The sequence below is a fragment of the Rattus norvegicus genome, chromosome 9, assembly GCF_036323735.1.
Source record: "Rattus norvegicus strain BN/NHsdMcwi chromosome 9, GRCr8, whole genome shotgun sequence".
NCBI classification, from domain to species: Eukaryota; Metazoa; Chordata; class Mammalia; order Rodentia; family Muridae; genus Rattus; species Rattus norvegicus.
The window spans coordinates 56,086,497-56,111,437 of record NC_086027.1 but is presented as its reverse complement, the minus strand read 5'-3'; the positions used below and the strand labels follow the sequence as shown (position 1 = coordinate 56,111,437).

The 24,941-nt window shown below is 39.9% G+C and overlaps 1 protein-coding gene across 8 annotated transcripts in view; it reads left to right on the top strand.

The window, feature by feature from the left end:
* Hibch (3-hydroxyisobutyryl-CoA hydrolase) overlaps positions 1–24,941 on the top strand; it is a 79,715-nt gene that overhangs the window by 50,359 nt on the left and 4,415 nt on the right. For 3 of the 8 annotated variants that reach the window (NM_001398668.1, XM_039083289.2, XM_039083288.2), the window contains exons 7-12: positions 803–881; positions 10,459–10,604; positions 12,814–12,900; positions 14,935–14,993; positions 15,678–15,759; positions 22,352–22,471. In NM_001398668.1, coding sequence (NP_001385597.1) covers positions 803–881; positions 10,459–10,604; positions 12,814–12,900; positions 14,935–14,993; positions 15,678–15,759; positions 22,352–22,471 — 573 coding nt within the window. Of the gene's footprint in view, positions 1–802; positions 882–10,458; positions 10,605–12,813; positions 12,901–14,934; positions 14,994–15,677; positions 18,824–22,351; positions 22,472–24,941 lie in introns of those variants that run through there. The other 5 variants (NM_001013112.2, XM_063266936.1, XM_063266937.1 and 2 more) reach the window with 4 other exon arrangements.

Genomic DNA, 24,941 nt, shown 5'->3' with positions numbered 1-24,941 from the left:
CTCCAGCCCCCAGGAAATCTTAATAAATGAAAAGATTCAGGTATCAAACCCTACTTAGCTAACATACAGCACAAAGAGCCTGGCATTGTTTTAAATGCTGTGCATATATGTCATGGAGATTGGGAACAACATGGACAGAGTAGAGCAAGGGGAAGGACAGGGACAACAGTAAGCACACACAGGGACAGCAGCCAGCACACACAGGGACAGCAGCCAGCATGCACAGGGACAGTTGGGTTTCATATGTACTTTTGTTTCTAGCATTTGCTCTATGCAGTATCAGCCCTTTTCTGTGTCATTTGTTAAGTCTGAGGTAGACTTTCAACCTAATTTCATAGTAGCCAATTTGGAGGAGTTTTAAAATTGGTCTCATTAAATGCTGCATGTGAAAATAATGCTGTTGCTAATTTTATCTGACAAAGTAGGTAAGTAAATATGTTAGATATTTTTTTCAAAATTACCAAGTTCTCTGTACTAACTTTATCATACTCTCTTAGTTATTAGTGCCAGTAATAAGTAGTACTCAGCTTCCCGGGAGAATCATGTCCTGTAGTGCTGAGAAGGACCAGAGCGCAGTACAAATTGCTGAAAGGAACTAACCATTTAGAGCAGGCCAGCCTCACATGTCAGAGATGCAAATTCATCTGAAATTGTGAGGCTCGGGCTCCTTGAAACCCGCACACTGAAACAAATTGCTGTAGAATATAAAGATAATGTAAGATGTACTTGCTTTGTAATATTTATGTGTTAATGCTTTCAATTTTTTACCACATTTTAAAACTTTTTTTCCTTATTTCCCTAGGGAGTTGGTCTTTCAGTCCATGGTCAATTCCGAGTGGCTACAGAAAGATCTCTCTTTGCTATGCCAGAAACGGGAATAGGTAAAAATACCAGAAATTTTTGTAATTACTTTTGAATTACATTCCTTTACTACATTTCAGATATATTATACATATACCCGTGAAGCCAAAGGACTCCATGTAAGATACCATGATGAAAGAGCTTAAAAACAAAAACAAGACACTTTATTGTTAGCTCGGGATATATGTCACATATAAGAATATTAGCACCGTGTACTTAATCTTAGATAAGGGAAAATTTCTTCACATTCCCATCTGTGACCCATTGAGAGCTTCATAGATCAACATTACTATCTTATGTTAAAAAGAGAGTTATTCTATCAGGGTTTGTTGAAAGAACTCGTTTGCCCACTGACTTGCCTTCGTCTGTGTCAGATGTCTATGCTGCCTGTGTTGATATTGTCAACATCCTGCCATCTTGAGTGCTATTGCCTTACAGTAACCCTTGAAATCAGACAGTGATAACCTCCCAACTTTATCCCGTCTCCCCAAGTTGTTTCAGTTATGTAGATCATATCCCCTCCTATGGATATTTTTGTTCCCTCTTTTAAGAAGGAGTGAGGCATCCGCACCTTGGTCATCCTTCCTCTTGAGCTTCATGTGGTCTGTGGATTATATCTTGGGTAATGCGAGCTTTTGGGTTAATATCCACTTATCAGTGAGTGCATACCATGTGTATTTTTATGTGATTGGGTTACCTCACTGAGGATATTTTCTAGTTCCATCCATTTGCCTATGAATTTCCTGAAATCATTGTTTTTGATAGCTGAGTAGTTCTCCATTGTGTAGATGTACCACATTTTCTGTATCCATTCCTCTGTTGATGGGCATCTGGGTTCTTTCCAGCTTCTGGCTATTATAAATAAGGCTGCTATGAACATAGTGGAGCACGTGTCTTTGTTGTATGTTGGAGCATCTTTTGGGTATATGCCCAAGAGAGGTATAGCTTGAGTATTTTTATCAATGTTCACAAGAGAAATCAGCCTGAAATTCTCTTTGTTGAGTCTGTGTGGTTTATGTATCAGGGTGACTGTGACTTCATAGAAGCAGTTTGGCAGTATTGCTTCTGTTTCTATTTTGTGGAATAATTGGAAGAGTATTGGTATTAGCTCTTCTTTGAAATTACTGTAAATTCTGCATTGGCCCTGTTTTTTTTTTTTTTTTTTTGTTGTTGTTGTTTGTTTTTTTTTTTTTTTTGTATTTTGGTTGGGAGACTTTTGATGACTGCTTATATTTTTTCAGGGGTTATAGAACTGTTTAAATAGTTTAACTAATCTTGATTTAACTTCGTTAGGTGTTATCTGTGTAGAAAATCATCCATTTTGTTAAGATTTTCCAATTTTGGAGTACAGTCTTTTGAAGTAAGACCTAATGATTCTTTGAATTTTCTCAGTTTCTGTTATTATGTCTCCCTTTTCATTTCTGATTTTGTTTATTTGAATTCTGTCTCTTTGTCTTTTGGTTAGTTAGGTAAGGGTTTGTCTCTTGTTGATTTTCTCAAAGAACCAGCTCTTGGTTTTGATTCTTTATATTGTTTTCTTTGCCTCTAACTAATCGATTTCAGACTTGGTTTTGATTATTTCCTACCTTCTCTCTTGGGGATGCTTGCTTCTTTCTTTTTCTAGAGCTTTCAGGTGTACTTTAAAATTGTTGGTATAAGATCTTTCTACTTTCTTTTTGGATGCACTAAGTGCTATGAACTTTCCTTTTAGCACTGCTTTCATTGTGTCCTATAAATTTGGGTATGTTGTGCCTTTATTTTCACTGAATTCTAGAAAGTCTTTAATTTCTTTATTTATTTCTTCCCTGACCCCAAAAGTCTACCCCAAATTGAGTAGAGAGCTGTTCAATTTCCATGAGTACATAGGCTTTCTGTATTTCTGTTGTTGTTAAAACACCTTCTTATCTGTGATAGTCTGATAAGATACAAGGTGTTATTTCAGTTTTCTTGTATCTTTTGAGACTTGTTTTGTGAATGACTCTATAATTAATTTTGGAGAAGTATCCATGAGGTACTGAGAAGAAGGTATATTGTTTTGAGTTTGGGTGAAATATTCTATATATGTCTGTTAGGACCATTTCATTCATAATGTCTGTTAGTTTCATTGTTTCTCTGTTGAGTTTTGACTGGATGATCTATCAGTTGGTGAGAGTAGGGTGTTGAAGTATCCCACTATTTGTGGTGTTCAATGTGCGATTTAACAATCTATCTTTACAAATGTGGGTGCCCTCGTGTTTGGGGCATAGATGTTCAGAAATGGGATATCATCTTGGTAGATTTTTCCTTTGATGAGTATGAAGTGTACTTTCCTATCTCTTTTGGTTAATTTTGGTTGAAAGGGTATTTTATTAGATATCACAATGGCTACTCCAGCTTGCTTCTTGGGACCATTCTCTTGGGAAACTTTTTTTTTCAGCCCTTTACTCCAAGGTAATATCTATCTTATTTTACTGAGGTGTGTTTCTTGTATGCAGCAGAATGATGGATCCTGTTTTTGCATCCATTCTGTTAGCCTGTGTCCTTTTATTGGAGAATCGAATTTTTACTTATTTGAAAATTATTAATGACCAGTGATTGTTAATTCTTGTTATTTTAATGTTGGTGGTGTGTGTGTGTGTGTGTGTGTGTGTGTGTGTGTCCTTTATCTTTCCTGGTTATGGAGTTACTTATTTCTTATGTTTTCTTAGATGCAGTTGTCTTCCTTGGGTTGGAGTTTTTCTCCTAATATTTTCTGTTGCACTGAATTTATGCATAGATACTGTTTTAATTTGGATTTGTTTTAAGATACCTTGTTTTCTCCATCTATGGTGATTGAGATTTTTTTCTGGGTACAGTAATCTACGTTGGCATTTGTAGTTTTCTAGAGGTTGCAAGATATCTGTCCAGGCCTTTCTAGCTTTTGGGGTGTCTTCTGAGAAGTTGGCTATAATTCTGATAGGTGTGCCTTTGTATATTACGTTGTCATTTTCGCTTGCTGCTTTTAATGTTCTTTCTTTGTTCTGTATATTTAGTGCTTTGATTAATATGTGGTGGGAGGATTTTCTTTTCTTGCCTATTCTGATTGGTGTTCTATACGTGTCTTGTATGTTTATAGGCAAATCTGTCTTTAGATTGGGAAAGTTTTCTTCTATGATTTTACTGAGAATATCATCTAGACCTTAGAGCTGGGAATCTCAACCTTCTTCTATTCATATGATTCTTAGGAATGTCTTTTCCTGGTATTCCAGATTTCCTGAATGTTTTGTGTCAGGAATTTTTTTAGCTTTAGCAGTTTCTTTGACTGATGTATCAGTTTCTTCTATTGTATCTTCTATGTCTGAGATTCTCTCTTCCATCTCCTGTATTCTATTGGTGATGCTTGTATCTGTTGTCCCTGTTCTCTTTCCTGGGTTTTTCCATCTCCAGGATTCTCTCAGTTTGTGTTTTCTTTATTGCTTCTATTTCCATTTTTAGGTCTTGAACAGTTTTATTTTCTTCACTGTATTTTCCTGTATTTCTTTAAGGGATTTATTTATTTTCTCTTTAAAGGCCTCTATCATCTTTATAAGATTGGATTTAAGGTCATTTTCTTGTGCTTCAGTTGTGTTAGGATATCTAGGTAGCTGTGCTCTGAAGGTGTCATATTGCCTTGGCTTTTTTGATTGTGTAGCCATCTGGATGGCTTTGGTCACTGTATGTTCCTGTTGTAGTAGATATTTAGAAGAGGAGCATTAACCTTGATGCCCTAGTGTGGCAGGCCCCTGATGGGTATTTTTTGGCTATATGGTTCAGGAGTTCTAGGTCTGATGAAGGTGGACAGAGAGGTGGCAGGAGAACGGAGATCTCCAGTGATAGCAGAATGCTCAGGGCAGCTGGGGAGGTTCCAGAGGACTCTGCAAGCCAAAAAGTTGGGGGGGAAGGGAAGCTAACCTGTATGGTTAGGCCCCACATTTCTGATGAAGGTGAGCAGAGAGGTTACAGGGGAATATCTTTGGAGATTTTTAATTATTGCTTCTATTTCACTGGGGTTCTGGGTCTTTTTAAATTGCTTATTTTGTCTTGACTTAATTTTGGTAGTTCATTTATATCAAGAAATTCATCCATTTCTTTTAGCAGTCAGGTAGAATACAAATTTTTTAAATTGTCCTTATGAATATCTGATTTCCTTGGTGTCTATTATGTTCTCTCCTTTTTATCTTGAATTTTATTCCATTGGCTCTTCTCTCTGTGTCTTTTAGTTGATTTGGGTGTGGGCTGACAAGACATTCTTGTTGATTTTTCACACACACACACACAAAAACTGTTTAATTAATTCTTTGTTTGATTTTGTTCTTATTTGTTTCTATTTCACTGATTTCAGCTCTGTCTTTCTTTCCATCTACTTTTGGGGGGCTATTATTTCTTCTTGTTCCAGAGTTTTCAGGTTGGTTGTTAAGTTACCAGTATGAGAATTCTCTACTCGTATGTAAGTGTGAAGAACATTATTTCTGTGCAGCTGAAGAATAGACTTTGGATTTTGTCAGATTTTTTTCTGCATCTATTGAGATGAACATTGCGTTTAAAAAATTGTCAATGGTAAGTTATTTGTCTTTTTCAGTACAGATTTACCCTATGTTACATCTTCATCTCATATTAGTAATCCTTTTAATATGTTGTTTAATTTGATCTGCTGAAACTTTATTTGTAATTTTTGTAGCTATGATTATGAGGGGTTTGCAGTCTGATTTATAACGACCTTTCTTTGTATGTGTATTGGTAACACTGTTTCTCTTGTGTAGAATTACTATCATTTTCTCTATTTTCTAAATGCTCTGTAGAGTGTATCAGTAAAGCCATGGAGGCTGGTAGTTCTCTTGTTGAAAGCGTCTGTGATCGTAGATTTGCAGCCTCTGGAACACACTTGGCCAGTCAAGTAATCCTGAACAAGCACTGACAAAGTGAGGGGATTTGTACAATACATTAAAGCTGCCCGCGGTACTCGTTTATGTGTTGACTCCATAGTGTTTTCTGTCTCTCTCATTCTTGATTAATTATTAATTTATTCCTTTTCCCCCATGTCATTCTGGTTTGAAGTTTGTCTTCAGTTTTGTTTATCACTTAGTTTCATCTACTTTAGTTTCTCCATTTGCAGCTCGTTTTTTCTTGTTTTGTCAGGTAAGAACAGGTTAATTGGCATTTTAGTAAATCACTGTTTATCTACACATTTGTTAGAAACTACACTCCAAATTTTGAATTCTGCTTTATTCCCTGGAAAGTACTAAGTGATGAGAGATTGCTGTACTTCTGGGTTGCATGTCCTCCTGGTCAGCCACATGGCCACATGGCCACACAGCTGGTGCTCTGTGGTACAGAGTGCTGTGTGGCTAAGTATGGTGCCCAATGGGTTTGTTAAGTGCATTTCAACTTAGTTGTTTTTTTTTTTTTTTTCCTCCCCTTGAGTAAGATGCTCACCATTACATGGTGGAGCTGTCTTGAATGTATTCTATCAGACTTGGTATATAGCTGTGCTTTGAACCAATGAGCACTTTGAAGAAGTTATGATATCTTATAGTTTACATTGTTTCCTATAGAAACATTCATTTTCATCCCTACGTTTTGTTCCTATGTTAATAAATGTCTGCATGTCTTGATGACGGTAGTTTTTGGTGTGGTTGTCTTCATCTTTCATGTGTTCATTTGGCTACTTGGATTCATTCTCTCAAAATTGGAACTTTTTTCCAAATATTTTTCTCGTCTTCCCTTTTCAGATACATCTTTTACACCTAATATTAGATGCACTCCTCCTGTATGTGTGCACACATGCGCAGTCGTCCATCCGTTTGTGTGGGTGTGGGCGTGTATAGTGCAGCAGACTGAACTCAAGGCCTCACAGTCGTAGGCAAGTGCTGTACCTCTGAGGAGTAGTCCTCCACCTTTATGTCTTTATATAAACTTCGAGACAGTGTTGTAAGTGACTCAGGCCAGCCTGGTGACCATTGTGTAGCCTTTGAGCCTGTGGTCCCTATGTGCCTGGCCCTCAGAAGCTAGAACTATAGACCTAGGCATCCAGCCCTGGTCTATGTTCATTTTAAGTTATTTTTGTCTAGTTTCTCTTTCTACATTTTAAACTTTTTCCTCTCTGAAAAGTCTAGTCTGTTCTTAGTGTTTCTGATGTTTTTCAGTGTATGCATTCATCTCAGTTTCATGTATGGAAATAGGATGTGAGTTGCTAAAAACATAACTTCTCCATCTCTATATTTTTTGAACATATGAGTGAACTCTTACATTTGTGTCAGTTTCAACTGATTTAGTCTCACTGTGCATTGTGTTTTCCTGCATATTAGATGTGTAGGTTTTGCTTGTTGTGTCTTTGAGATAGGGTTTATGTGGACTAGGCAGGTGCCGAACTCAGAGACCCACCTATCTCTGCCTCCCACGTGCTGGGACTAAAGATGTACACTACTAGATGGCTCGTATGGTAGGTAGCTTTATGTCACCATGATACAAGCTAAAGTCATCTGAGAGGAGGGAGCCTCAATTAAGAAAATGCTTCTATTAGGCAAGACTGTAGGCAAATCTATAGGGTAATTTCTTAATTAGTGATTGATGTGGAAAGGCCCAGCCTGTTGTGGATGGTACCATCCCTGGACTGGTGATCATGGATTCTATGAGAAAGCAGGCCGAGTAAGCCATGAAGAACAACCCTGTAAGCAGCACCCTCCATCAGCTCTGCCTTCAGGTTCCTGTCATGTTTGAGTTCCTGTTCTGACTTCCTTCAATGAACAGTGCTGTGGAAGTGTAAGCCAAATAAACTCTTTCCTCCACAACTTGCTTTTGGTCATAGTATTTCATCATAGTAATAGAGATCCTAACAAAGACAGCTAGTAATTTTTCATTAGATCTTAAGTGCAACTCTTCTTTTGTAGGGTGCTGGATACTTTTAAAGAATTTCTGTTGTTTTATTTTGTTTTTCTTTCCCTCCCTCCCTAGTTTGTTCTGTACCTGCCCCCACCCTTTCTTTTTGTTGACATTATGTATCCTTGACTGGTCTTAGCTGACCTTAAATTTAGAGACCTTCCTACCTGTACTTGATGGCTGGGGTGTACTGTCATTAAAAATATGTACTGTCATGCCTGGTTTTTGAGTTTTTCAGTTCTTACAAATGTTCGTTCATGCACTTCTTCCTAGGATAAATGTAAGTTGTTTGGAACTCTTTTGATCTAGTTAGATGTTTTGGGTTTGGTTGGTTTTGTTTCCATGTAGGATGGGGACAGTGAGTTAAGCTACTGTTGAATAATTCTGAGTACAGAGGCAAGACCTTCCTCTGTGTTTGCTGGGGCTCAGACCCTGGCTCTTCATCTAGTTGGTGGATCTGGTGTTCTCAGTTTCCACTTAGCTCTTTTATTCCTCCTCTAGGCTCAGATCCTCTCCACATATAGTATGAGGAGTTCTAAAGTGAGCCCCAGATGGGGAGACCTGGTATAACTAGGGATAGCACCAAACTGTTCAGTTTGTGCTTTGGGGCAGAGGCTGATCAGGGAAGAAACATAGTTGAAGGGATTCAAGTCCAGAGCTGAGGTTCTGTCATGTAGAGATACTTACTAGCCATGTGACTTTGTAAAAGACAGACCTAGAGTTTGGTATTGGGGAAAGGCACAACTAGGTGTGAAACTGTTTGCAAACTTGTGCCTCTTTGACAAAAGCATAGCCAGGTTGGTTTAAAACGACATACTGATTCTCATATTTCTGAAAGCTGAAAGCCACAATCAAGGCATTGGCAAGCTTGTCTCCCAAGTCTCTTCCCTTGGCTATTATGGCAACCTCCTTGCCATGTCTTCACATGCCTCTGTGTATATATTTCTTCCTGTAAGACTGGTTCTGTTGGATTACAATATGATGTATCTAAAGCTTGGTCTTTAAATAATGAAGTTACATTGTGGGCTAATGCTTCAACATACAGATATTGGGATGCAACTCTGTCAATAACAGAGAGTAATAAGCACACCACATGTTACTTAAAGCCACAGGGGTTAAGGAAAGTAACCATAGGTGGGCATCCTAATAACAAGTGTAGATAGTCTTTGCAGCTCTCAGGGGTCAAGCCAAGTAGAGACAGAGAGATAAAAAGAAGTGTTCACTGTGTGTCAGAGGCTACAGCCATGTCTTAAAGGATAAGAGAATGTTTCAGGATAGGAGGGTCTTCCTGTATTCAGAATGATATTGAAGCTCTGGTAGGAGGAGATATGGAACAGAGACTGCAGAAGTGGCCATTCAGAGCCTGCCCCACCTGGGAATCCAGCCCATTTACTTACAGCCACTAAACCCAGACATTATTGCTAATGCCAAGAAGTGCATGCTGACAGGAGCCTGATATAGCTGTCTCCTGAGAGGCTCAGCCAGAGCATGACAAATACAGAGGTGAATGCTAGCATCAAACCATTGAACTGAGAATGGGATCCCCTTTGGAGGAGTTAGAGAAACAATTGAAGGAGCAGAAAGGGCTTGCAACCCCATAAGAACAATACCAACCAACCAACCAGAGCTCCCAGGGACTGAACCACTACACAAACACTACACATGGACAGACCCATGGCTCCAGCTACATATGTAGCAGAGGATGGCCTTGTTGGGCACCAAAGGGAGAAGTCCTTGGTTCTGCCAAGGCTGGGCCCCCCAGTATAGGGGAATGTCAGGGCAGGGAGGTGGGAAGGGGTAGATGGTTGGTTAGGGGAACACCCTCATAGAAGAAGGGGGTTGGGGGATGGGATGGGGGTAACATTTGAAATGTAAATAAAAATATATCCAATAAAAAAAAAAAAACCACAGGATGGCTGTGGTTTAGAGGGTGATCGTGAGAGATGAAACTAAAAAGTGTTTGGACATTTACGACTTGGTTAAGGTGGATGTTTTAATCTAAGAGAAAATGCAGCCACTGAAAAGATTTTAAGAATGAAATAAGATTCTATTTGCATTTAAAAATATCACACTTCCTGGGCATGGTAACCCATACCTATAATTCTAGTACTGGGGAGGCTACAGGCTGAGGAAAGAGATCACAAGTTCAAGGCTACTTGGGTTATGTCCTAAGGCTCTCAGATTATCAAGGCTGTTAATATGCTCTATACATACTATTGGAAAGCAAGTATTTTGTCAGTTGCATTGGGTGTTGTTCTTTACGGACCATCCGCCTTGTTTTGAGACAAATCTCTTCCTAGACTGGAGTTAGTTCACGACTAAGCTGGTCTAGCTGGCCCTGGTGTTTGCTTGTCCAGCTCTGGAGTTGCAATCAGATGCTGCCACATCTGGATTTTTAAATATGAATTCTAGGGATCAAACTCAAGGTCCTCAGTGAACTATCCAGTCCTGCAGTGCCAGTATTGCAGACTCCTAACATAGAAGACATTCTACATACAGTCACATACTTTACCAACTTCTAAAGCTATAAGATGGCAAGGATTTTGAAAATTTTCCAAACTAAGTTAATAATTCATATCATGTTTGTGATTTGGGTTCACTGTATAACACATAACTTAATATTCATAGTACAGATCCACAGTCTGTACAGAAATGGCGAAGTGAATATAAGATACTAGCTCCACTTTCTGTTTGAATTATTCTTTTTGCTATACTTAATTACAGGACTGTTTCCTGATGTGGGCGGAGGTTATTTCTTGCCAAGACTTCAAGGAAAACTGGGTTACTTCCTTGCACTGACAGGATTCAGACTAAAAGGAAGAGATGTGCACAGAGCGGGAATCGCCACACACTTTGTAGATTCAGAAAAGGTAATTGAATGTTTGCTGGGAGTGGTTGAGAAGATCACAGGATTTTGGTAAGTATGGGTATGAATGCTACACTTATTGTTTTAGCTGTGTGACATTGGAGAAAGAACATAACCCCCACCCTACCCACACTCCCCACCTTCCCTTTTCTCTGCCACACTGTCCAAGCTGAACAGAAACTCAAGATCCACCTGCCCTCACCTTACCAAAGCAGAGAACATCAGTGTATGTCCCTGTCACCATGCTGGCCAAGGTGCCTAATCTTTCTTTCTGTCAGATTCCACAAGCAAAACAGAACTAATGATACCTTCAGAGGATATTTCTAAACATACAGTGTTGGTTTAACAACAAAGTAGTGCCCAACCTAAAATATCTGGTATGTAAAGCCATTTTATATAGTAAAATGAGGAGCTTTTTAATCTTGAGGGAGGAATGTTCTAGAATAAGGGAAGGGATGTTATAAAATGATATTTGGAAATGTATATTATATGGTTAGGTTAATAACTGGCATGTAATATTAAGTTTAGATAGTTTAATTATGTAGTCTGGTCTGTTCTTGAATTCCTGATCCTCCTGTCTCAGTCTCCCAAGTGCTTTGATTACAGACATGTAACAATATGCCAAATAGTTAACATTTTCAACACCACTGTGTGAGGGAATGTGCGTGAATAAGTGTGTGTGTGTGTGTGTGTGTGTGTGTGTGTGTGTGTGTGTGTACGTGAGTGCGTGTGTGCATGCTTAGAATGACTAAACTTTTATCAAAATTTCTCACACTGTATAGGGTGGCCCATTGTGTCCCCCTGCCCACTTCGTAGGACTTTTCTGTGGAGGGCATTGATAACAGAGACTGCGCCGACCATTGCTCTGTTACATGTTACCGTTCTCTACTCTGATCCATTCTTTCTGGTCTACCAGCCATTGGTGTAGTTAAAGAGTATATGAACGTATTTTTTGGTTCAGTTCTCTTTCTATACTTTATATTTAGAAGGTAAAGTATTCTGCTTAGTAAACCTTGGTGGTTTTCCTCACACGACATATTCTACAAACTGTATGGAGGTTACCCAGCCACAGTTGTGAGCCTTCCATCACAGTTGGACTTTGAGCTCTCACTCCATGCTGTGCCTGTTTGTGGTCTCATTGAGCAGGCCTCTATCCTGTCATTCCGCTGTCTTCTCTGAAAGGAACAGTTGGTGATTTTGTAATGGAATTTAGTCAAAGGCAGGAGAAAGCTGGTTCCCGACTCCGCCTTGCTCTGTCAGCTCGCCCAGGAATATTACCTGCAGCAGGTGTATATCCATTCTCAAGGCCTGCAGAACAGAAGATAGTTGGGTGCATACGAAATTATTCTCAAAGGCTTGATCGAAAGAGAAAATTACCTGTCAGAAAGAGCCATAGGTTTTTTCTACAGGTTACAGTTTGGTGAGTGTTGCCAGAGGGGCATTTCAGTTGAAATACTGACACAAAAGTAAATTGCCCACTTGGATAGGAAAATATTGGCTGTGTTTTGAAAGCAGTAGAAAGTCCTCTATGGTTGTAGGATCATGTGTACATATTAGACAGAGTTGTCTGTGGGCTTTGTGCCCTTTCTTAGTTAGGGTTTCCATTGGTGTGAAGAGATATTATGACCACAGCAAGTGTTATAAAGAAAACAATTAGCTGGGGCTGGCTTGAGAAGGAGCCAAGAGCTTTATATCTGTTCGGCAGGCAGCATGAAGAAGAGACACTGGGCCTGGCTTGAGCATTTGAAACCTCAAAATTCACCTACAGTGGCACACTTCTTTCAACAAGGCCACACCTCCTAATACTGCTACTCCATGGTTACTTTGAGCATTCAAATCTATGAGTCTGTGGGGACCCTTCCTATGAAAATCACCCTAGCCCCACACAAGTCACCTGGCAGTGCTATTTAAAGTTACTGTACAATGAAATGTATACATAGGGTCTTTCAAAGGCTTGGCACCTGCAATGTTTCAGTTTTGAAGGAGGGATGCTAAGCTGGTCCCACACCACAAGGGCTCCATTTTCCCATCTTGTCCATCCTTCAGAGGTAGCATTTGTTGTGTGACAATATGTGTACATAGCTGCAGTCCAAGTTTCGTTTAGTGGTTATGTGGAAAGAGCATGGATTCTAAGATAAGGATCCTGAGAGGGTTAAAGGTTAAAGTTTTCTCTGCTTCTATAGAGTTCCATGTCTTGTTTTCTTTCCATTTAGTTGCATGTACTGGAGGAGGAGTTGTTAGCCTTAAAGTCCCCTTCAGCTGAGGATGTTGCTGGTGTCTTAGAAAGCTATCATGCCAAGGTAAGTAGGTTTCGAGTCATTGGGAACGTGAAGTGTAAACAGTGAGCAGTGGTAAGCACTGGTTTGTGGATGTAGAAGGCATATTGAGGGTCACTTAGTTTAAGGTTTGGTGGGAGAACCAGAGCTTCAGTCTTGAGGTAGCCATCTGATACCTGCCCTCCTCCTGTGCACCTGTACAGCTTCTCTTTGGAACTTCAGTGCTCCACCTTGGAAGGAGCTTTTGCAAAGGCTTCTCAGTGAATTCTCAGTGGCATTTCTGTGACAGGTTCAGTGTTCCGCCTATTTGTGGGGCTGCTAAGATGAAACACTAATAATAAAATCTGCTCCAGTGTTTAATTGCTTACTTATGTCACCTAAGTTTTCTTATAAAGGCCCAAAGTAATGAAGTGCTTGCTGCTCAAGCATATCAGAGCCTTGACTTGATCCCCGGTACCCACTTATGGGTCTTTTTTATAGCCGCAACTCTGGGAAGATGGAAATAGGCACGTATGCACGCAAACACACACACACACACACACACACACACACACACACACACACACACACACGGGGGGGGGTGGGCTGAGAATCCTTAAAAATCACAATCAAATGCATGGTTCTTTCTAAAATTTAACTGAAATAGTAAAGGAAGAAAAAAGGTGTAGATTAATGAAGTGACATAAAATGAAAGGAAACAAAGGTCCCAGTAAGATATCACTATACTGGCAGTTTCCAAGAAGAAAGCTTTTAGATGTAAGATTGTGATATCATCATCCTTCAGTGTGGGAAGCCAGCTGGAGCAAGCTAGCTGGAGCAAACTGAGTCCTGCAGAGAGCCCTTTAAGGAGCCATGACTCTCTGAAGACCTTCACAGTGGGTGGGACATAGCATAGGGGTGGAGCATTTGTTCAGCACTGCACAAATACAGAAAATAGTAGGAGAAAGGAAGAATCAGGAAAAGGAAGAGGTGATGGAGAGACAGAGGCAAGACAGAAGCAGGGACACCTATATGGAGCAGGCAAACAAAATCAGAAATTTCTTACAACTTCTAGTAAGTGCAGTTAAACCTCCAAAGGTCTATATAGTCTAGACAAGGGGTAGGGATGGGTGAGGTACTACAGAAGAGAGACAGCATGCTATGTGGAAGACCTGTAGCCCCTTGCAGAACCAATGTCTGCTCTCTTCCCAAGCACTGGGAGCTCCCCAACACATGGAGGTTCTTGCCCAATCATGGAATTCACCATTCAGTCGACAGTTGTGGTAGGCATGTCATATAATGTACTAAAGCTAAACAGGATGACTTAGAATGCTAGAATCCTAAGTATAGGAAGGGAGAAACATGTGGGAGATATGCAGGCTTTAAAGCAATAGGTTGATTGGAGTTCAGTGTTAAAAGTCTGTATAGTAGGACTGCTTTGTATGACACTGTCAGTAAAAGCACTGTACTCAAACTCAGACCAATTGCCCATTGCTATGAAACAGACTCATCTGCCAACAAAGCGTGTGTTCTGTCCTGTAAGAATGACTTTGGTAAACTGCTATTTCTTTATAAGAAGGTGCCTGGGTTATGCCATGTAAGACGTGGGTTAAGATAATAGAGAGATTGACTAGAAATATAAACAGAAGAGAGCTCAGGTTGAATACTGAACACTGCAGTCCTCTGGCCCGTATGGATGACAACCTGAGGTCCTTTCTCTCCCTGAAGGGAGCGGCAGGGATGCCTGCCTGCCTGCCATGCAGTGGGGATTTCTAGCAAGGGTAAAGATTTGACAAGGGAGTCTCAGGTCTCAGGTCCTAGACCCATTACTTAGACTCACGGAAAGAGTGAGGTGATAAAAAATAAATAAAAGAATTTTTGCCTTTGGCACTTTCAAGAGCTTCTCTGTAGTTGTATATATTTTCTGAATTGAACAAATGGTGGCAGTTATTTAAGAGAGTATTAAATATAATTTGACTAAAAGTGGCAATCTGGTACAAAGTGTATCATTAAACATGAAGAACTTTTAAAGGGTTTTTAAAATTTTTGAATCACTTCAAATTACTTCTTTTCAAACAGTCCAAGATGGGTCAAGACAAGTCTATCATATTTGAGGAACACATGGACAAAATAAACAGGTACTTAACAGAAGGTCCTGGCTGTGCTGCCCTTTTGGGATGGCCTCATTAACTCCATTTGTTCTTGTTGTATTATACTGTTTTTGATAGTGCTCCTCAGCTTGAGGTGGCTGGCGTCATGCTTTCGTTCTCATTTACCTTAGAAAGTAACATCCGGCCCACTCTTCAGGAGGAAATAAGCATAGGAGGTTTACTCATTCTAATGCAAAATATCTTTTTTAAAGTCGGTAGGAAGGCCCGAGGAGAGGATAATAATTGAATTAACCTCCTTTTTTCTTCACTCATCTTCCAGAAGGTATTATTAAACCAGTTAGCAAACGTCTTTGTGCTCTGGAACTTGCCTACTGGCCTAAGGGAAGAACAGGAGGCAGTGCTGTCCTCTCCCGTTTTGAAGCATCAGATGTTTGTTAGTGTATTTAAATGTATTTAATGTATTTAAATGTAAGTATCAGCAATGCATGAAAACAAGCCAGAAGCCAAGAATAGATTTTATTTTGTACTAGTAGTGATAGATGACAAATGTCCTTACCCAGGAAGTGCTGAGCATCTCCTCCCTTACACAGCACGGTGAAACGTCTTCTTACTGAAGTGGGGCTTGGGGAGAAAGACAGTGCTCAGGCTCACTGGCGACTTGGAAATAGGAAGTCACTTGTCAGTGGTAAAATCATGTTTCTTTCTTTATAGTTGTTTTTCAGCCAATACTGTGGAACAGATTCTTGAAAACTTACGGCAAGATGGTTCACCTTTTGCTATGGAACAGATTAAGGTAATGCACGGATCTTTTCTGCCCCAACTGACTATGGACACCTTGGGACAGAGAAGCCTGTCTGAGGGTTGTCAGTAGTCCATGGTAGTGTCCTAATGAGCCATGAGAGTATTTCTCCTAAACCTTGACTATATATATACCCTGTAGTAATAAGTATTAAAATTCCAGCCCAGAGTTTCTGCCATGCCTTTGGTTATTGAGATCCTGAATAAAAAACATACAGCCTTTGTATTTTCAGTATGCCTTAAGCAGTACAGCAACTTCCCACCCTCCATGCTGTTAGAATCTACTGCCCTATGGGTAGCCCAAGTTATTACTGTGCTTCATCTGGACTGCTATAACTCCAATTGGGCAGCCCTCAAGGCTCAGCCAACCCATGGGGGCTTGTCCTTTATCCCTCCTTCACGTTCTTCCTTCATCCCATGGTGGCTTCTTCCTTCTCTTTCCCTCCTTGTGGTCCTCTCTCTCCAAGCCTGGGAAGCCTCAACCCCACCTATGTCTCTTCTGCCCAGCTATTGGCTGTTGGCATCTTTATTTACCAATATAATTGACTGTGGGCAGGGTCACTTTGTTTTCCCTGCCACTGTCTCATGTTTGGGACAGCCAGTCTTGGGGGCGTTAGAATACAAGCAGCATTAGACCAACCACTATAATACCCAAACATCATGACTGCCTGCTGGTTTGAGGACCAAGCAAAGCTGGTTTTATGTCCTTTGAATGTAACAGAGGAGGACATTGGTAGCAGTATTGCATTTCCAGATGCCCCTTTGTATTATGGAAGATGCATGTAGAAACACTTATTAGAAGGGTTAGACCACTGAAAAATAGTCACCTAGTGATGACACATCACAGTGGTGATTTAACCTATAAGTAATGTTTAATGTAGAAGATGTTTTTTAACCAAATGGTTTAATAAAGAAGGGGTCCTATTTAAGCTAGCATGTCTCCATCTTCTGTCATTATTGAATTTTACGTAGTTTTTCTCAGAGATAGCAACACTTTGGACTTTCTACACATAGCTGATAAGATTGGAAAGAAAACCATTTTGGGATAAGTGTTGCATGCACTGGTGCTTGATATCGTGGATGTGTCGTAAGATTGATTATGAGATGGAGTATTTCAGAATTCTAGGCTGAGGAAAAACAAGGTACGCTTCTTTACACTCAAAGGCATCCTAGTGTCTTCATCTGTAGATTAATCCATGGTGTGCACAGCAGTCCGTTGGATGCTGATTCTGATACAGTAAGACATCCCATTATATGATACATCATACTGACTTTCTGTTCACATCTGGGGTTATTTGCAGGCTTTTATGGTAAGAATTAGTTTAGTGTGGCCATGAGTGTTTCTCTATGTGCTTCATGATAGCACAGATTCATATATTTGTTGGGTGTATACCCATAAGTAGCATTACAAAAACCAACCACCTTGTGTATATACATATTTATTATTATTCTTTCTTTCCTTTTTATAATTTATTTTTTATTGGACATTTTTTATTTACATTTCAAATGTTATTCCCTTTCCCGGTTTCCTGTCCATAAACCCCCATCCCATTCCCCTCCCCCTTCTATGAGGGTGTTCCCCCTCCCCAAGCACCCACCCCCCCTCATTCTAACACTCTTTCAGCACAGTTGTTTCTCATTACATTTGAACACTGGTTGGCTCCACATCCTTAACCATTTCTTCTTCATTTGGTCATTCGGGAGTACATAAAATAATATTGTATTGTGATTCTGATTTGCATTTCCAATGAAGTCAGATGGCATTTCATATGTTTATTGACCATGTGGGTATTTTTCTCATGTGACATACCTGTTAATCTTTACCATATTATTGATGTTTAAGCAGGCTGAGTTTAAGTCCTCTGATGGCATTTGCATTGCATCCTTTCTCTTTTATCATCTACTATGTCTTTTTCTTCCTGATGCCAGGTTTAATAGTAATCCAGGTTGTCTTTCCCCTCCCTTTATTGTTTATTCTTTTAGACCCTTTTTATTTATTGGATATACTTGGCACATTCATATAATAAAATAAGTTGTATATACGTCCCAAAGAAAAAAGTCAATTTTATGTTTTATGTTTAGTCTCCAAGCACTCCTGTCAGTTTGGTGACTGTAGCAGGACTCACAAGACTCACACAAAGTCAAAACAAACAAAGGGATCCACATGAAGTGAGGGCTGGGGAAGCCCAGGCCCAGAGTCATCCAGGATCTTCTATTCCCTCTGCACACGTCAGTGCAACACAGTACAGATTCAGTGACAACACTGTCACTGGGGGCTAGGCATGTAGTCACACTGCACCTGGCACATGCCACCATTCCAGTCTCCTAATGGGAACGCTCATGAGGGTTCTTCTGTTCATACAATGTGCTCTTTCATTTATTGAGGTCTATCTTCATTTCAGTGATGCTGCAATTTTGATGCCTTTGAAATGGTATCTTTTCAAAGTTAATCTTTTGTTTGTTGAGATCTAGAAGTAAAATTGAATCCAAAATCTTTATGTAGACTTTGTACTTGTATCTAGAACTTGTCTAAACTCATTAAGGAAGTATTTATATTTTGTAGATTACTTTGAATTTTTGTAATTCATCTTCAGTTCTATCTGCTTCCCTGCCATTCTTTCCATTTTCCCACACCCCGTCCACGCACCCATCTTCTTACATTGGCTTCTACCACCAGCACTACTTGGTGGAAATGGAGAGAGCTACTCATGTCCTCCTCTTCCTATCCTGGGGACATCTTTTAAGAACCCTGAAGTTGCTATTGCTGCAGGAATCTCGTGGACATTAGTTATCAAGATTTTCTTGGTGCCTACAAGGAATTTTTATCGTTCTGAGATTATTTATCATTTTTCTGCAGCTGTTGAGATGCTAATATGATTTTAGCCTTTTCTCTGTTAGTATGGTTTACTGTAAGACTTCTGTTCACCCTAGTGTTTGGGTTAAATTTAAGACTGTGTGTATACTAGGTAAGAGTTTTTATACCAGTGAGCTCTAACCCAAAACCTGTAGTAACTATTTTTTTCCTGTGTTCCAAGGAATAAATGTCTGCTTACTTCCAAGATGCAAAAGTATTTATCTGTTCTTTCTTCTGAAAGCATTTTAATTGTTGCCTGTGTTGACTTGAATGAAAATAGCCCCTGTAGGCTCATATATTTGAATGCTTGGACCCCAGTAGGTGAAACTATTTGAGAAGGATTAGGGAGTGTGCCCTTGTTGGAGAAAGTGTGTCACTTGGTGTAGTCTTTGAGGTTTCAAAAGTCCACACATTCCCAGCCAACTCTGTCTGCCTCATACTTGTGGATCAAGTGTAAGCTTTAGCCAAAGCCCCAGTACAATGCCTGCCTGCCTGCCTGCCTGCCTGCCTGCCTGCCTGCCTGCCTGCCTGCCTGCCTGCCTGCCTGCCTGCCTGCTGGTTAGACTGTAATATATGTGCTGTGCACTATTAAGTCTGACTCTGTGGTATTTGCTTAAGACATTTGCACTCTCTGAATTGATGCATAATTTATCTTGAAATTCCCATGTACTTTTTCTTGCAGATGATTTAAAAGCATTAACTATTCAAATTAAAGTGTTTCTGCAGTATCATATGATCAAATGACTTATGCTTCCCCTAAGAACTATAGATAGTGTATTTTATCAGTTCAAAGAAATTATTTAAAAATAGTGACATCAGTTTTCTTGGGAGAAGACTAGAAAGTTTACCTTATATAGGTAGATTTGAAATGTATCACGGGCTTCCTTCAGGAGAGCAGAAGTATCCAGGGACAGTTATTCTCTACCATTCCTTTGGTGGCCTGATCCAGATGCACAGGCCTGCAATCAAACCTGTTCAGGAAACTGATGCATGAGACGTTCAAGGCAGGCAGTGAGTCCCTGCCTCAAAATGTGAAAAGCAGGGCTTAAATTAATAATTTCCTTCAAGTCAGGAGCAATTTTTTTCAGTTAGTTTCTTAATCTCTCATTTCTTGATCATTGTGAATATTATACATACACATATATTTTGTGCATTTAAAGTGAAAACCATCTAACTATGCATGTTTTAAACAATTAAAATTCTGTATGAGTTGATGTATTCAGAGAAACAGAATATTAGATAGACAGATGTGTATAAATAATGTAACTAGTTCCTAGAAAGGGATCTATTACAAGGCACTGGGTTCAATAATTATGGGAGCTAATAACTCATATGTCTATAATCTGGGGACTAAAAGAAACTTTGGTATAGTTTGAAGACCTAAAAGATGGAGAGTCAGATGCAAAGACCAGTTTGAAAGGCTGTGGCTGTCTGAGCCCAAGGACTCAGGCAAGAGGCCCAAAGGAGCCATTGTTCTCTTATTCATGCCCTTGATGGAATAGATGCTTCCCCCACAGTGAGAAGTCATTGCTTTACTCAGTCCATGGATTCAGTGCACTCTAATCCAGTGACTTCATTACAAGGCAAGGAGAAAGATAGTCAGGAGAATAGCTTAAGAAATGTTTGGAACTTAAAGGCCTTCCCCTTGACCCTTCTTAAGGTCACAGTCTTCTTAAGCTACAATTCTTTGAGTTCCTCCTTACTGGCAATTACAGACAAGTTGTAGTCACTTCAATTTAATACACAGTGCCCCCTCCTGTCATCTTCTTTGCACTTCTCTGTGGTATCCTACTGTTCCTTTATACCGAAGAAGGAAGTGGGCTTTGGAGCTGGAAATCTTGAGTTTGGATTTCAGCTTTCACTTGGACCCATTCACAACAGGGCCTAGCTTCCTTATCCAAGAAATGCTCTTACCACCCCCCCCCCCAGGAAGTGGAATTAAACATGTAAAGCACTTCCCTAATCTGAGGGAACTATGCTTAATAAATTCCCCACTGACAGGCTAGGAATATGGCTCAGCAGTTAAGAGCATGTGTTGCTCTTCCAGAGGACCCAGGTTTAATAGTCAGCACTCATACTCCCCTAAGTGTGGTCTGCTGTATGTAAGCACCATTCAGGAGTTAACAGGCCATCAAACATCAGGTTAGCAAGCTTCTTAAATGATGCTTTTTTTATTTCCAGGAATGTTACAAGTATGAGTAAATGGAGTTTTAAGTGGCCTTTTTTATTACCTGGTAGCCAACAGATGGCATACAAAAAGAGAAAGGTTTTTGTTTTGTTTTGTTTTTTCCATTTTATGAACTGAAAATGGACCATGTGAGCAGCAAACTGTAATGGGGTGCTGAGGAATTGGTGCTGGCTTGCACACCTCAGACTACTGGAAAGGTGACTTTAGCATAATGATGTCCTTCCAAGTGCTTACCTGAGATAATGTGGGTATGTTCCCATAAAAGAAAAGGCAGGATATGTCAGCAAAATGGTCCTTTTGTATGCCCACCCAGAGTGGCACATGGTACAGATTGCCATGATGGGTCATCAGCCTCATTGCTCATTGTAGCCATTAAGGAAGAACCTGGAGCAGAACTGCAGTCATGACCAGAACATGAGATAATATCCTGAAGGCCTAGGTCAGAAGAATGCATCCCTCAAAGATGCAACTTCATAATGGCCTTTTATCATTGCCCTCTCTTCACCAGCACTGTGGTTGTGGGTAGACCACTGTCATCTTCTGAACACAGTACGCAAGCTTTACGATTCAGCAAGTGCTAAGTGAGGTACTCTGTTCCTGGAGTATGCATGGACAGACGTGAGGATGTTACAGAGAAAACAGAACTTTGTACCGGAAAAAAACCTGTACAAGACTGGGTCCATCACCTTTCTGTCATGGGTTAGGGAGGAGTTCCTGAGGCCTGCCAGTCCTTGGAGAGCTACCGGTAGTTAATAGTTGCTGGAGAAAGGGGAGTCATATTCCTCAGTGCTGTAGCCACTGGGAAATTGCCTTGCCCAAGTAATGCCTCCCCGAACTCCTACAATGTTCTGCATGCAGGCAGCCCTAACCAAATGCAGTGGACCACACACACAAAAAAGGCATGAGCCTAACAAGGAGGCGTGTTGCTTGTTGGAAAGAGTAGTGTTCAGTAGGGGAGGGGGATTAAGATGATAGTGGGTAGATTATAATCAAGTAATACATATGCAAGACTGAAAAACAAACAATATTCTAAAAAGAAAAACATTTGAAATGGAAATTCTTTGAACTGATTCAGTCATCAGTAACTGTATGTACAATTACAAAGAACATTGAGTTATGTGATGGCCTCATGTATGAGCCAGGGGGTCACAGTTGCAGTGGGACTTTGAACACTTGTGATAGGATCTTTAAATTCCAAACAAGTTGCTTGGCAGTGTAGTTGAAGGGCCAGTATGGCAGTCTTATTAGTTCATATTTTTCTAAGGTGTAATCTCTACTTAGCTTATGCTAGGCAAACAAAAATATAGGTTTGTTTGATTACTATGTTTATTCCATTTGTGGGATGACCTGAATGACTTTTGAAGTGGGTTAGAAATTACTTCCTGCTTTGGCAGGGCTAAAGTGAGGCATTATTTTTTATTAATCTTTGGCACATAAAAGAAGTTCTATGGTGCAGGTTTTAATATGGCTTACATAGAAACTTAAGATAGCTTGTTATGTACAGCAAAGAAGCAGTTGGGTAACAAGGAATGTCTTTCTTCAAAGGTTATTAATAAAATGTCTCCAACGTCACTAAAGATCACACTAAGGCAGCTCATGGAGGGCTCTACAAAGACCTTGCAAGAAGTACTGACCATGGAGTACCGGTTAACTCAAGCGTGTATGGTGAGGATTTTATATAGAATATTGTTATTTTCTAGTTAGGAAATTGATTGTAGAATGTGTAAAATTCAGAATAGTATAAGCAAATGGAAGACAGATTATCAAATCTTGAAGAAAAGGTAGAAGAATTGGGTCACTTAGACAGAAAATGTTCAGTCTTTTAAAAAGTCATGAAGAATATGCAGGACCTATGGACCAAATTTATAAATTAACTATAGGCATCAAAAAGAAGAAAGCAGACCAAAGGTATAGAAAGAATGTTCAATAAAATCACAAAAGAATTATTTCCAGGTCTGGGGAGATGCCATCTAGGTGAAAGAGGCATACAGACCACAAATATGACCAAAGAAGAAATTTCCTACATCACATACCAGTCAAAGCACTAAAGGAACAAAACAATAGAAAGGACAGTGAGAGCTACAAGAGAGAAGGACCAAGCCACAGGGAAGGGTGGGTTATCAGAATAACAGCTTAATTTGCATTGTAGACTTTAAAAGTCAGACAGGCTTGGACCAATGATAGAACATTGGTGTCAACACAGATTGTATACCCAGCAAAACAAGCTTGCATAATTGGGGTGGGGGGAGCTCTACAATAAAAGAAGGTGAAAGTAATTCATGACCACCAAGTCCGTCTTCCAGAAGAAACTGGAAGGATTACTTCAGACTGAAGAGAAAGATAAACATGACAGGGGAAAGTTAATGTTACATCAGTGATTACTCAAAGGGGGATGAAGAAAACAAACAAGATCAGCAGTATGACAGGAATCAGTACACACACATTGGCAATAGCTGAGTATCAGTGACCTCAGCTCCCCAGTCAAAGACAGTGGACTCAAAATGGCCCAGCATCTTGCTGCTTCCAAGAAACATACATCACCAGTAGAGGTAGAGATGTTAGAGTGAGAGAGCACCTGCAGCCATTCATTCCACACAAACAGGAAACAGCAGACTCTTAATTTGAGACTTCAAATTAAAACTAATCAGAAACTATAAAGAAGGTCACATAATACTAACAAGGGAATACTCCATTGAGAAGGCATTATAGCTCCAAACACATACAAGCTTGCTGCACCTATTTTCACAAAACAAATGCTAACAGAGTTAAAGCCAACTACCCCAACACATCAGTAGTGTCTTTATTACCCCACTTTGACCAAAAGGACATAGCACCTGAAAAGTAAACCCAAAATTATTTAGTCTAAATAACATCAAATGGGCCTGCTATCTGCCGAATATCGAACCCCCACACTATATGAAAGAACACATTCTTTTCAGTAACCTATGGAATTTTTTCCCCGAGTAGGCCATATTTTGTGATCCAATACAAGTCTCAAAAAATAAAAGAAAATTGAAGTAATTCCTTATGTTTTTTTCTAACCACAATGGAATAAAATAATCAACTATGATACAAAATTTATACAAGTGTCTTGGAAAGTAAACTGCACACTATTGAGTGATAATTGGATCACAAAGGAAACAAATTACAAAAATTGTATGAGAATGAAAATATAACATGCCCAAGTCTATGAGAAACAAGGTAACACTAGGAGGACAGTTATAATCAATTAGTGAGTTTTGGCAAGCCCTTCCAGAGTGGCAGAGGTGGCCGTTAGAGTCATGAGTTGGAGGTAAGATGAAGCCGAAGCAGATGGGCTGTGAAGAAATGATGATATTGCACATATACAGCTTTTCTTTTCAAAAACAAAACAAAACTGGAGATGGTGAGGTTCATTTGTAAGATGGGAGATATTAGGCCAGGGTCATGAAGGATGGAATTATCCAAAGAGAAACAAGATTGTTGTAGGTAAACTAACAACAGCATTCACTGAGCCCTGTAGCACTGCATCCTTCAGACACAGGTTAAGATGGTTCCATTATGAACTGATGTGGCCACTTCTTAAAGGAAAACACATGCCAAGGTAACATGGCCACTGTGAGTTGTTCCGGGCATTTGAACTGCATGTGATCAGCCACTTAGGCCTGCAGTTTCCAGAGATGGGGCCAGGAGAGAGCTGTAGAATTCCTTCTCACAAAAAGCTCTTGGGAGGGCAAAGGAGGTGTGGACTGGGATGTAAGCATGACTGGACCTCAAAAGGAAGGTGTCCCTCCCTCCAGTCTTGAAAAGGAGAAGAGACTGAAGGCTTTGTCAGCTGCAGGCAGGGATCTTGATGCAAAACCAGCATGTCAGAAAGGTTCTCCTTTGCTAAGGGAGGCTAAGTCCTTACCTGAATGTAATAGAAGCAGAGAGTGAATGAGAGTAGAAGTTGAGAAAGTTGAAATAGTTAATCATTACCTTGAGAATGGGAAGGCATCATGGACCATGGGCAGTTTTCTGTGCCTGTTTGAGACTTATGATTATAAATCATGAATTTTAAATGAAAATATTCACGCTCCTTCATTTTCCAATAGGAAACCAAGGATGCAAGTAGTATAGGAAATTTGCTAGAATAGTCTAAAGGTTTGAAGGCTGA